Source organism: Colias croceus, chromosome 18 (genome assembly GCF_905220415.1).
Source record: "Colias croceus chromosome 18, ilColCroc2.1".
Lineage (NCBI taxonomy): Eukaryota > Metazoa > Arthropoda > Insecta > Lepidoptera > Pieridae > Colias > Colias croceus.
In genome coordinates, this window is record NC_059554.1 from 1,375,007 (window position 1) to 1,387,313 (window position 12,307).

Sequence of the window (12,307 nt, forward strand, 5' to 3'; positions counted from 1 at the left end):
TTTCTGTACCTACTTTGTCAGAGAAAAATAGACTTTTAAATTTAAAATCATACAATTTAATAAATCTTCCAATAAAAAATTTAACATTACTTTAGACATAAACAAAATTGACGCATTACAAAATATTAAATATTTAGGTATTACAATAGATGATAATTTGGACTGGAAGGCTCATGTAGGTGATGTATGTAATAAAATTAATAGATTCGTTTACGCGCTTATACGGGTTAAAGTTACCACAAATTTAGAGACTGCCGTGACAGCATACCGTGCCTACGTAGAATCACACCTTCGCTATGGATTAGTATTATGGGGTAACAGTACTGCTAGGGATAGGGCATTCATTGCGCAAAAACGATGCATGAGAGCCATCTGTGGAATAGCACCCACTGAATCATGTCGACCCTTATTTAAAAAGCTTGGTTTATTACCCCTACCTTGTTTATATATTTTTGAACTGTGTATGTTTGTTTTTAGAAATAGCAGTTTGCTTAAAACATCCTCTCAACTAAACTCGAGATCACGAAGGGATCCGAATAAATTAATTTTACGAGAGAACCCTCGTATCGTCAAATACAGGGAAAGTTGCGTGGGGATGGCCGTTAAAATATTCAATCATCTGCCAAATAACTTAAAGACGTGTAATGATTATAAATTTAGAAAACATCTTCTTATTTGGCTTAATGAAAAAAACTTCTATACCATAAAGGAGTTCATGGAAAGTTCAACCCGAACAGACCATTAACTCCTTTATGGTATCTACCTAATTATTTTTGCATGCTTGTATTGGCTGAACATGTTTGTGCTTTATTAATATAATTGTATCACCATTGAATACCATGTTTAAAGCAAAATAAAGATTTTATTTATTTATTTATTTATATTTAAAAGCATTGACCAGTGAAAGTTGGCCTCTCAATCGTACTATGCAGATGTATATGCATCAGAGTTCAAGATACAATAGACTTAATTATGCAATAATTGTTTTAAGTTGAAAACATGATAATAAATATTAAATACTAGCGGTCCACCCGGGCTTCGCCCGTGGTACATATTTACGTTTTCTCTACATAAGGCCCATCCTCGTACTTCAAGGAATATAATATACTAGCATTCCGCCCGCGGCTTCGCCCGCGTTTAAAAAAACCCGCATAGTTCCCGTTCCTGTGGGATTTCCGGGATATACATATATGTTTATCCAAGTTACCCTCTATATATGTATACTAAATTTCAATGTAATCTTCAGTAGTATTTGCGTGAAAGAGTGAGTAGGTACATCCATCCTCACAAACTTTCGCATTTATTATAAGTATTACATTTCCCAACGTGTAGAATCAACAAAGCTAAAAACAGTGTAATATTTATGGCTATTAAAATATTATATAATATTAAATAATACATCATTTATTTTGATAAGGGTTAATACCAAGGTACAAATAAAGAGCTTTTTGTAGCGGTGGTAATTTAATTTCTTTTTTTCAATAAAAAAACGCTTATTGTGACATGACTGTAATAGTTAGAGATATGCTGCCGCTGATTTTTTGTAGGCAATGGTGTGTTCTAAAAAAATGTAGTATATCATTTTGTTCTATCATCAACAGTTTTCGCAGCGCACGCGATGTAAGGTAGTTTTTTGATATTTTTTTCACACCTTGGATTACGTTATCGTAATTTTAGTAAGGATGCCTATTTTTTTTGAAAATGAAATATAGCCTATGTCACTCAAAAATGATGTAGCTTTCCAACAGTGAAAGAATTTTTCAAATCTGCCAAGTAGTTTCGGAGCCTATTCAATTCATACAAACAAACAAACAAAAAATCAAACCTTTCCTCTTTATAATATTTGTATAGAAAAAGAATTATCGAAATCGGTCCACCCGTTCACATGTGATGCCGTGACAACGCGAAACGGGTTTCATTTTTATATATCTACCTATGATGTTTCTTTTGATGAAAATAAGTTTCGACGCATAACATTTGAGTAGGTACCTAAGTCAATGAGTTTATTTTTTTTATGTATTCATAATTTTTCTATTATAATAATCGTATTAATTACCTATGTAAAAATAAATGTATTTCTGTAGGACGCCATCTCTTTGAAAAGTAAGAAAGTTATTAAATAATATGGAAACATAACTTCGTAGGGTTGGACAGTCTGTGGACTAATATACCTAGTCAGAATTTTCACTGGCTCATAGTACTTACCTAGATTTAGAAAAAGGTCACTTTTAAAACTAGAATAAGGGTTGCCTTAAACGAAAATTCATTTCCTTGTCCCTATAACTGTACTAGCTAGCTAGATACTGGTTATTATCTGTGTCCTGTGACTGTACTTCAGTTTAGGCCATAAAAAATAAAATTAAAAAATCAAATGCTCACCAATTTCCCACCCCATCTACACACACACACATTCAAAAAAAACAAAGAATTAATTACACTCAACAAAAACAAATTAATACATCATTAATTTAGATTTGAACACACCATAAATAACTCGATACACATTAAACACTGTCAAACAATTAACACCAGAACAGAATAAATTAATTAAATTAAAAACAATACAACATTATCTGTGGTCATCGTGTGACTGGCCATCAATAGAATGAATTTAAAATTAAAAAAAAAACCAAACATGGCGGGAACAGATGGCGGGAATTTGCATAACTACATTTGTTTGTAAATTGATTTGATAGAAATTGTATTATCATGTTTTTGTGATGTCAAGGCAACTTTGAATGTGGCATTAGCAGATAGGGTTATGTAATATTAAAATCGAACTCTAGGTTTTCCTAAAGTACCTAATTTCTAAATTAAATTTCATACTTATTCACATAACTTACCTATTTACTCCTCAACACACGGCACACCCTACATTCCGAGTGCAACATCATCATCATCATCAGCCTATAGCCATAAACGTTCCCACTGCTGAGACACGGGCCTATGGGGGTTCAAGCCACAATCCACATCGCTGGCCAAGTGAGGGTTGATAGATGTCTCATGTTGGCGAACTTTTTATGTAGAGTGTATATTCCGAAATTATTATTTATTATTAACATAAGTAATAAGAATATTTTTCCATTCAAGATCTTCAATTTAGATTGAAACACCTTTAAGAAACACATTGAAGAATTTAGCTCAATGTAGAGCAGGTGGTTAAAACGTTGTAATAAAATTCTGAACTTAGATACAGAGTTTATAACCAAACTCCGCTGAAGCTGTGTCCGACGTGACCTCAAAAGTTTTACGATTTTTTTTTTATAAAATAAAAAAATAATTTTCACAGTTCCCTGGCTTAAAATTGTTTGTCGGGTCAGCTCTTGAATAATAAAATTCAACGTTTCCTTTAGTCCCTAACGTGAATCCATCCATCAATTGACCGCGCTATAAGTAGCTTAATCTAGGTTCAACACCAAAGGTAGGTAAATAGCCAAATAGGTATATTGAAATAATAAAACAATAAATAATAATGATAATATGCATTGTCTTGCGCAACTGAAATCAAACAGCGGTCTCCCATCCATTAATTGACCGCGCGCTTAGTAGCTTAACCTGGATAGAGTTCAACAAACCAAAGGTGGAAAAATAATAAATACATAAGTATATAGGAATAATATAACAATTAATAATAATGATAATATGCAAAGTGTGATGTATTAACATCTCGTGTCCTTTATAGGACAGATGTATAAAACATCTGTTTTACTGATTCTCTCTTAGGTCAAGTACAACAGCCTTCTGTATTGATTTTGAAGTTCTGTATTGAGCACCCTTGTCTGTACCTATTGAGTATGAGAATTAAATCACTGCATAGTATAAAACAAAGTCGCTTTCTCTGTCCCTATGTCCCTTTGTATGCTTTTAAATCTTTAAAACTACGCAACGAATTTTGATGTGGTTTTTTTAATAGATAGAATGATTCAAGAGGAAGGTTTTAGTATATATAAGCGATTATATATAGATATATTAATAGATATAATGATTCAAGAGGAAGGTTTTAGTATATAAGCGATTATATATAGATATATTAATAGATAGAATGATTCAAGAGGAAGGTTTTAGTATATAAGCGATTATATATAGATATATTAATAGATAGAATGATTCAAGAGGAAGGTTTTAGTATAGGAGCGCCGGCGCCGGCCTCCGCTGCTGCTGGTGCCGTCCGCTCGCACCAACTTGCTAGGTCAGGCACCTATGACGCGTGCACTTCATTCACTCAATGAAATAGCAATCAAAACGGATATATTTTGTTGCACTTGGGATGAATTCACGCGAGTAGCTTTATTTGTATTATGTTATAAAAAGTAATGTATGTAGGTATTTAGTTTGTATGTTAAAATAATATTTCTAATTTCGATGTAACCAATTAAATGTAAAACCACTATCGTATTGGGAAACTGTAATGTTAGTGTGTGTTTATAAATAAATAAATAAATAAATAAATAAATAAATAAATAAATAATTTATTAGGTTTTAGACAAAGCGGGCGAAGCCGCGGGCGGTAATCTAGTTAATTATAAAATGTATCTACACTGCTACACATACTACTCAAATATTGAAATCATTACTACAATTTCATTTTCTTATGAAATTTTTAACGCCTTTTGAATTTATACAAGCAACAGTTAATAAAACTAAACTTTAAACATGTAAGTATTTTGTAAAAACTATAAAAATTAATATGTAATCTACAAGTTTGGATATTTGCACCAATATATCTAGGAAAACATCGTGAGGAAACCGACATGTCGAAGAATTAAAAAGTTCGACGACATGTGTCATCCGCCAACACGCACTTGGCCAGCGCGGTGGATTATGGCCTGTACCCTCATAGGAGGCCCGTGTCCCAGCAGTGGGAACGTATATGGGCTGATGATGATGATCTACAGATATGTATTTTGAAGAAAGGTTAAGAGAATTCTCTCCCTATGTCAAAATAAAAGTATATAACACAAATAATAGTTTCATCAAAATCGATTCAGCCGTTCTTATGTGACTGAATAACGGTACATGTGGACATAGTATATATTATATAGTATTATATTATACATACTTAGTTAACCTATCTCATTATAATTTATAGTGCGTATCTAAATAGAAAAGATTATTCTTAAAAATCTAATAACAAGTTATACTTTTACTTAGATTACAACACGTAACAATAAAACAATATACCACACTCAATAAAAAAATAATAAAAATAAAACGCGGAAGTGCAAAACGGCGGGATACGTCAGTTCCGGCGGCCATTAGCCACAGATAAGTGAAAGGTACAGATTATGACATAATTCCGAGATACACTCATGTGGAATCTAGCCCTGATTAACGTTTAAGTGTTTATAATTAACTTTTACAGTGGTTCATTAAAAAATATTAAATAACCAACTCCATTATGTATTGACCCTATTTTGATTTTTGACCCACTTCAAATGGACAGATCTTTACACATTTATCGAAGGATCGGTGCAATAAAATAATTTCATGATAAGTACATTTCTTTTTAATATTATTTATTATCATATTGTATTCGTTTAGTCACATATTATTTTGATTTAAATAGCAGTAGGTAGCAATTGTTTTAAACATAGGTACCTACCTACTCAAAGTCATCACAGAAAATACCAATCAAAAACTATGTTATAGCACATTATAGCGAATGCCACAATTTGGACGAAATAACCCGGAAATTCATAGTAGCAGAAGAAACCATTAAAAATGATAAAAGGGCATTCAGACATTAAAAAGACAACTTTTTACGGTGATGTCGCACTTGCATTGAACAACAACGGGGTCATTTAAAAAAATTCTGGTAATTAAACACCTTGTTATTGGTTTTAATTTGTTTTTATTAATCATCATGTTAATTCAATTTTTGCACTTACCATATTTAGATTTCAATTTTTCGATTGAAGCCTTCTGAATAATGAAATGAAATTTTCAGGGTAGCTAGGTACCTGATAGATAGAACAAGTTTTTGAAAGCCAAACGGAAAACTTTTTTTTTGTGATTTTATTTTTTTACTGGCCCTTGAAGTGGTGAGCATACTGGGTAATTTTATCTTTCTTGACATTTAATTCTTTTTTTTATTCCATTCAAAGATCTAACGATAGTAAATGTTACCATACTGAAATGGCCTATCTTTCAGCTTAGCAAACAAAAAAAACCAAGCATCTAGATTCTAGCGCAATAATTGACGTCACCATGAGTGAAAATATCATCGTACTCGGCGATAGGTGAAAAATTGAAAAAAAAACTTCATAACTCCGAAAATACGAAAAATCGCATAACATACATGGGGGTGATTCGGATAGCCCTCTAGGTCCTCTACCTCCCAGCTTCAGTTCATCACTATTTTTTGGGACACCCTGTATAGGTCAAATAACGCAAACTGAATATATTAATGAATTTTAGTTAAAATTATTGCCTACCAAGAAAGGAGGTTCAGTTCAGTTTTGCCGTAACCTTTGACACATAATATAAAAGGCCTACTTTACTAGTAACCTAGATATCTTAATACGATAAAGGGCTGTTAATAGATAAGTTTTAAACTACATCTGCCATCGCTATTTATCATAATTTTTACTTTAATATAATAATAATTTTTTAATACCAGTAAATTATCTCATAATAACAAAAACTATATTTTAATTAAGAGCGAAAGTGAATTGGACCTCTCATTAAATGTATTAAAAAACCACCACACATAACAACTATCTCGAAAAAATAAACAAAATCCCTATTACGGATAGTAATGTAAAAATGTAACCTACATCCTACAACAAATCGTAACGGCAATATCGAAAATATCATCATCCATTGCTTGTTGTAACAACACTTTCAAATATGAATGTGGTTGTAAACGCGCAATGGATTGCAAAGTTCGAAAAGCGTCGTTCGATAAGGCAACTTTAGGTGACGGTAGTGAGAGTACCCTATCACATAATGGAAAGGAGTGCGATACATTTCACCAAGTATAAAACGTTCGCGGGGAGAACAACTGCATCAGTCAATATTCCGAAGCCAACAGCATCCAAGTTTATCAACATGATCGCTTACGTAAGTCATTTTTTATCTGTTACATCATAGCAAGCACAAAAACTTGAAATTAGCCTATTATAACTGTTAAAAGTAAAATCGAGCGAACTCCCAATAAAAATTGTTCGAATAACTTTAAATGTCAAGTTTATAATTAAAATTCCTAAACGATTCTGCGCGTCACATCGGACACAAAGCGGGCTGTGCGTACCTCAGAGCGTGCGTACCTATTTCAAATTTCAATAAATTCGACATTCAAATTCACGTCTAATGAGCCACAGATTAAAAATATGCAGTGACACAGACTATTAACGTGTTTATGACAGTTCATTTACATTTTTAAATATGTGAAGTTCACGAACTGATCCATAACTGTTATTATATCTGAGGTAGATACAGTTGGAGCGCGTAGTGAAAGGACAAATTCACCTTTTTTTCTTGATACAGCTTCCGCATTTAACTGTGATGTAACTAAACTTCCTATCACTTAACCGTTTACTTTATGTCTATGTTTCTTGTCACATGCCAATATTTATAGATTGTTAAAACTTATGTGATTCGCTTAATTATATCATCGGGACAATTAGTATGATAATGATTTATTTTATTGCTATTAATTAGCAATAAAACGCTTAAGTTAAGAATATATTTAATATGTTAAATCCACGCTTCGATGTTATTTATTCCCACGATAATAAATAATCATACATAATTAGTCTGATACAAATATAACATAAACATTCTGGTTATAGAAATCATTAATAATTATGAACCTGTGGGTAATTAAATATAAATAGATCATCCATTTTCTTAATTATTATAAATTTCCTATGCTTTTGGCAGTATTTTATATTTTTTTAGTGTCCCCTAGTACTTCAAATTCATATAGGTATTTATTTACATAACAGTGTGCGTAAGGATTTGGTATAAAAATAAGCATTTTCCAAATACTCTTTAAATTATTTAATAAATACGAATACACTTATCAAGTTATCACACTACTTACCTACCTTAAAAACTACAAACAACTTTACCACCTACCCTCTTTCTCCAGACAACAGTCATTCTGCTACTAACCGCGCTCGCGGCCGGACGTCCCTCCGACGGCTGGGAGACAGAAGGGCAGACCCACTCGGAGCACACGAAGCCGTACCACGTGACCGTGGTCAAGAAGATCGGCGTGCCCATACCGCACCCCGTGGCGGTATCTGTACCGCAGTACGTGAAGGTACCGATACCGCACCCCTACCCTGTGCATGTCACGGTGGAGCAACCGATTCATGTGCCGGTTTATAAGGTATGTCCAAAATCGTAAATCGTATTTTTTAATTAAATTTCACCAAAGACTTAATACTACTGCATTTGATGAAGGTCATTGACGTTCCAAATCTTAGGATAAGAGAGTATTTCAAGAAACTAAATAATTTTTTGAATGAAAAAACTTGCCTATTCATTTATTTATCACGTCACATAAAACAACAACGACCGATCAGCTAAAATGTACTAAGATCAAAAGTAAAAAATATACAAGTTTATAGTGTGTTAGTTATATCTAGCAAAAAACTACAATCAATTTATCTATAACAACCAAGCATAGACTAGAAGTTAATAATATATTTTATTCACACGTAAATCTCAATTCAATGCCATTAAAAAACTTAGTCTAGATATTTCCCATCGTTTGTTATGTTGTACATAAGAAGTGAAAATCAATTTTCCAATTTTCAACACGAGATTCATACAATCACACTTTTTTTTATCTGTAAGTATAATTGTCTGACAACTGTCAACGCGATCCAATTTCGCGCCAAAAGATGAATAAAACATTACTTGGTTAATTTATTTAGTTGTCAAGTTTCGAGTAGGTACATAAAACATTAGTAGTAACATAAGCGTTTCAGATAAGATTAAAATGGTAATTAAATTTAAACCATTATTTATTATATTTTATTTTATTGTCTTAAAAAATACGAACAATTGCAACATAAAGATAATTAATAGTAGTCACATTATATTATATCATTTGAAAATATTTTTGAGATTCAAATTTCGAACACCAGTCGTCAATTTTTTTATTATTATTTTTTTTTAAATAAACTATGGACAATGGATGTTCAATCACAACTTTTAAGATTAAACATTGCCATTGTTGATAATGACGTACATTTAAAACGATATTATATAACTAAATCGGAACGGATACGTAATTGATAGTGAGAGTGGTGTTTATCAGACCGTGTACGGCAAGATTATGTGACAGATCATTATATTGTAGCCTAGTTTACATAAATTTGTATTGGGTCAAGACAATGAATGCGTAAATAGAAAATATGCTGAAGAAAAATATTTAAACTACATATAATTATATTTATTAAGGCTCTCCTTGTTAATTTTTACACATAAAAAAGCGAAAGTTGAATACGGACAGCAAATATTTTATTATTGTGAGGATTTTTTTCCAAATGTGTTGACAATATTTTTTTTTCATACCCTTTTATCCGTTTAAACAAAATAATTTAATCATCTTTCTTTTACAGGTCGTGCCCCAAATCGTCGAAAAACCGGTACCGTACACGGTAGAAAAACCAGTGCCCTATGAGGTCGAGAAGCCCTACCCAGTGGAGGTCGAAAAGAAGGTCGAAGTACCGATCCCTAAGCCCTACCCCGTCCATGTACCTGTTTACAAGCATATCTACCACCACAAGGGAAAACACTAAACCCTGTTTGATACTCTAGATATACAAAATTAACACCTATGAATTTTCGGTTAAAACAAAAATAGTTCAATTAGTGGAGATAGTGCTATCACTGTCTCTCACTCGTACAAATAACTAAAAGCGATAGAGATAGCAGTCTCGAAATTAAAACTTCTTCGTTTTCTTTGTCGCAAAATGTATGTAAAATAATAATGGAATTAAGCAATGCATTTGGCTATTGTATATTCATGAATTATTTCGCTTATTGGTGATTAAAGCCATAAATATTTAAGGGTACAAACAGTTCTGTGTCGGTCAAAGCTCGCGCTGTGAGCTCGCCGCTTTCGGTATTTACCGGATAAAACCGGTAAAAACCGGATTGTAAATATAACGGTGTCTCGCCTGTATACAAATGTGATATTTATTGTGTGTATCGATCTGTTGTTTGTTGTATTGTTATTGTTGTTGACTATTGTGTAGTTATTGTTAAGTTTTTTTAATACAATATGTTGATATATTTCGGTGGTTTGATTTCTCCTCATTTATACGTTATTCCGTTGCTTTGACAAGATAATTAAAATATCTCAAGTACCTATTTATTGTCTTTACTCTTAGCATATTATCGTATTTTTATCCAAGTTTTTGAGTGATTTTCTTCCTACATTACATAGGTACCTATAAAGTATAAACTTATAGAATCGTCTGACCGATCAAAAAAATATTGCACAAGTTTAATATTATAAAATATTTATATTCAAGATTTACTTACATATTATATTTTTAGTGCAATTAAACAAAACCGGTGTTAGTTTTAATATAAGTATTTTTTATACAAAGTTAATAACCAACATAGGAAGTACTTAGGACTTTCACCGGCGGTCAACGACTCTAACTTGTAGCCTAGGCATAGTCTACATTGATACGGACATTAAAGTTAGGGCTGGCAATTGTTAGTTTTCAAGCAATATCATGAAAAGAAATGAAATTCGATAAAATAGAGATATTTTAGATAATGTTACAATAATATTATTGTTAGGTATATCTTAATCTATACTAATATTATAAAGCTGAAGAGTTTGTTTGTTTGTTTGAACGCGCTAATCTCGGGAACTACTGGTCCGATTTGAAAAATTCGCTGTTTTCACTGTTATATAGCCTATTTATCGAGGAAGGTTATAGGCCATGTGTCATCACGCTACGACCAACAGGGGTGGAGCCACGGGGGTGAAACCGCGCGCAGCAGCTAGTATTAGATATTTACGTAACAATAATATAAAATGTGTATTTATAGCCAAAACATTTACTAAAACTGATTTCAATTAACATATTTTCTCATACAGATATTATTAGTCTAGAAATAGGTATACCATTCTAAATGAATTTAAGGGCCAAGACACTGGCCACTAGATTGAACATAGCCTATGAACATACTACCTACTAGTAAAAATAAGTCTGTAGGAAACTAAATAATGCCAGGCATCAAAGCCTACGTGTTCATCTAGAAATCTAAAAAAACGCATCAATCAAACATAACATAAACAGAGTATCCCGGTATCTAGTCTATACTCTATACGTAAACTGGCTGCATACAAATAAAAAACAAAAAAACACCACAGCATAGCGTCAAAATCAAACAACACGCAGTAAGGTTTTACAGCGTATCATCGTCAATGTCTGTTTTATATTTTTTATTTTTCTTAGCGGCAATACCACCTGCCAACCCCCTACTGCGACCCGCCTGCCTGCCCAATAGGGCTGTCACATGCACGAATATAAATTATAAGTGCATGAAAAATGTGAAAATTTATATGGATAAATAATAAATTATAAATCATTTAATATAAGATAAGAATATAATATATATCATATAATATACGAATAGTGAATTTATAAATCATAGCGAAATTGATTAAAAATAGTCTTTATCTTTTAAAAGAATAATAAGGTACCTAAGTAAAAAAATGCAATTGAAACAAACCCATTCTACATTTTCTAATGAATTGCAATACCTAGGTAGGTACTTCCTAGCATTCTTAAATGAAAAAAGATCAGTTGTAGGATGTGGGTATCCACATTTTTAATATTACATTTTTGTGAAAATTGATTTTTGATAAACTCATAAACACTGAAATACACAAACATACATACACATTAAAAGTTAAATTAAAAAATATTTTATTCCAAGCAACTTTCTAGAAAGTGCCAACTGCCAACCCTATGATATTACCATCGGATTATTGTTCGGACTTTTTAACCCAAAGTTCACGTAAGGTTATAATTTTTAATGCTATGAATCATGCAATTGTAAAAATTTTAAACTTACAAAGTAATTTTAATTTTTGTGAATTATTTTAATGATAAATGGTTTGGAATTATATTTATTTTTATAAAATGGACGATGGTTTAACTAAAAAAAATCTTATCTAATATTCTTGAATCCTATTAAACCAAGATATATTCTATTACCTTCTTAATAAAAAAAATCCTTAAAGAAATCATGAGTAACAATTAGATAATTAAGTAATTATTTTATGAGAAGACAATAAAATCAAAAACCAACATCCAATATG

The 12,307-nt window shown here is 31.8% G+C and overlaps 1 protein-coding gene across 1 annotated transcript; it reads left to right on the forward strand.

The window, feature by feature from the left end:
- Nucleotides 1-7,025: 7,025 nt before the first annotated feature.
- On the forward strand, nucleotides 7,026-10,254 carry LOC123699753 (proline-rich protein 4-like). The gene is made up of 3 exons (XM_045646772.1): nucleotides 7,026-7,062; nucleotides 8,096-8,338; nucleotides 9,579-10,254. The coding sequence occupies exons 1-3, from the start codon at nucleotides 7,051-7,053 to the stop codon at nucleotides 9,756-9,758; spliced, it is 435 nt and encodes a 144-aa protein (XP_045502728.1). The 5' UTR covers nucleotides 7,026-7,050; the 3' UTR covers nucleotides 9,759-10,254.
- The last annotated feature ends 2,053 nt before the right edge of the window (nucleotides 10,255-12,307 follow it).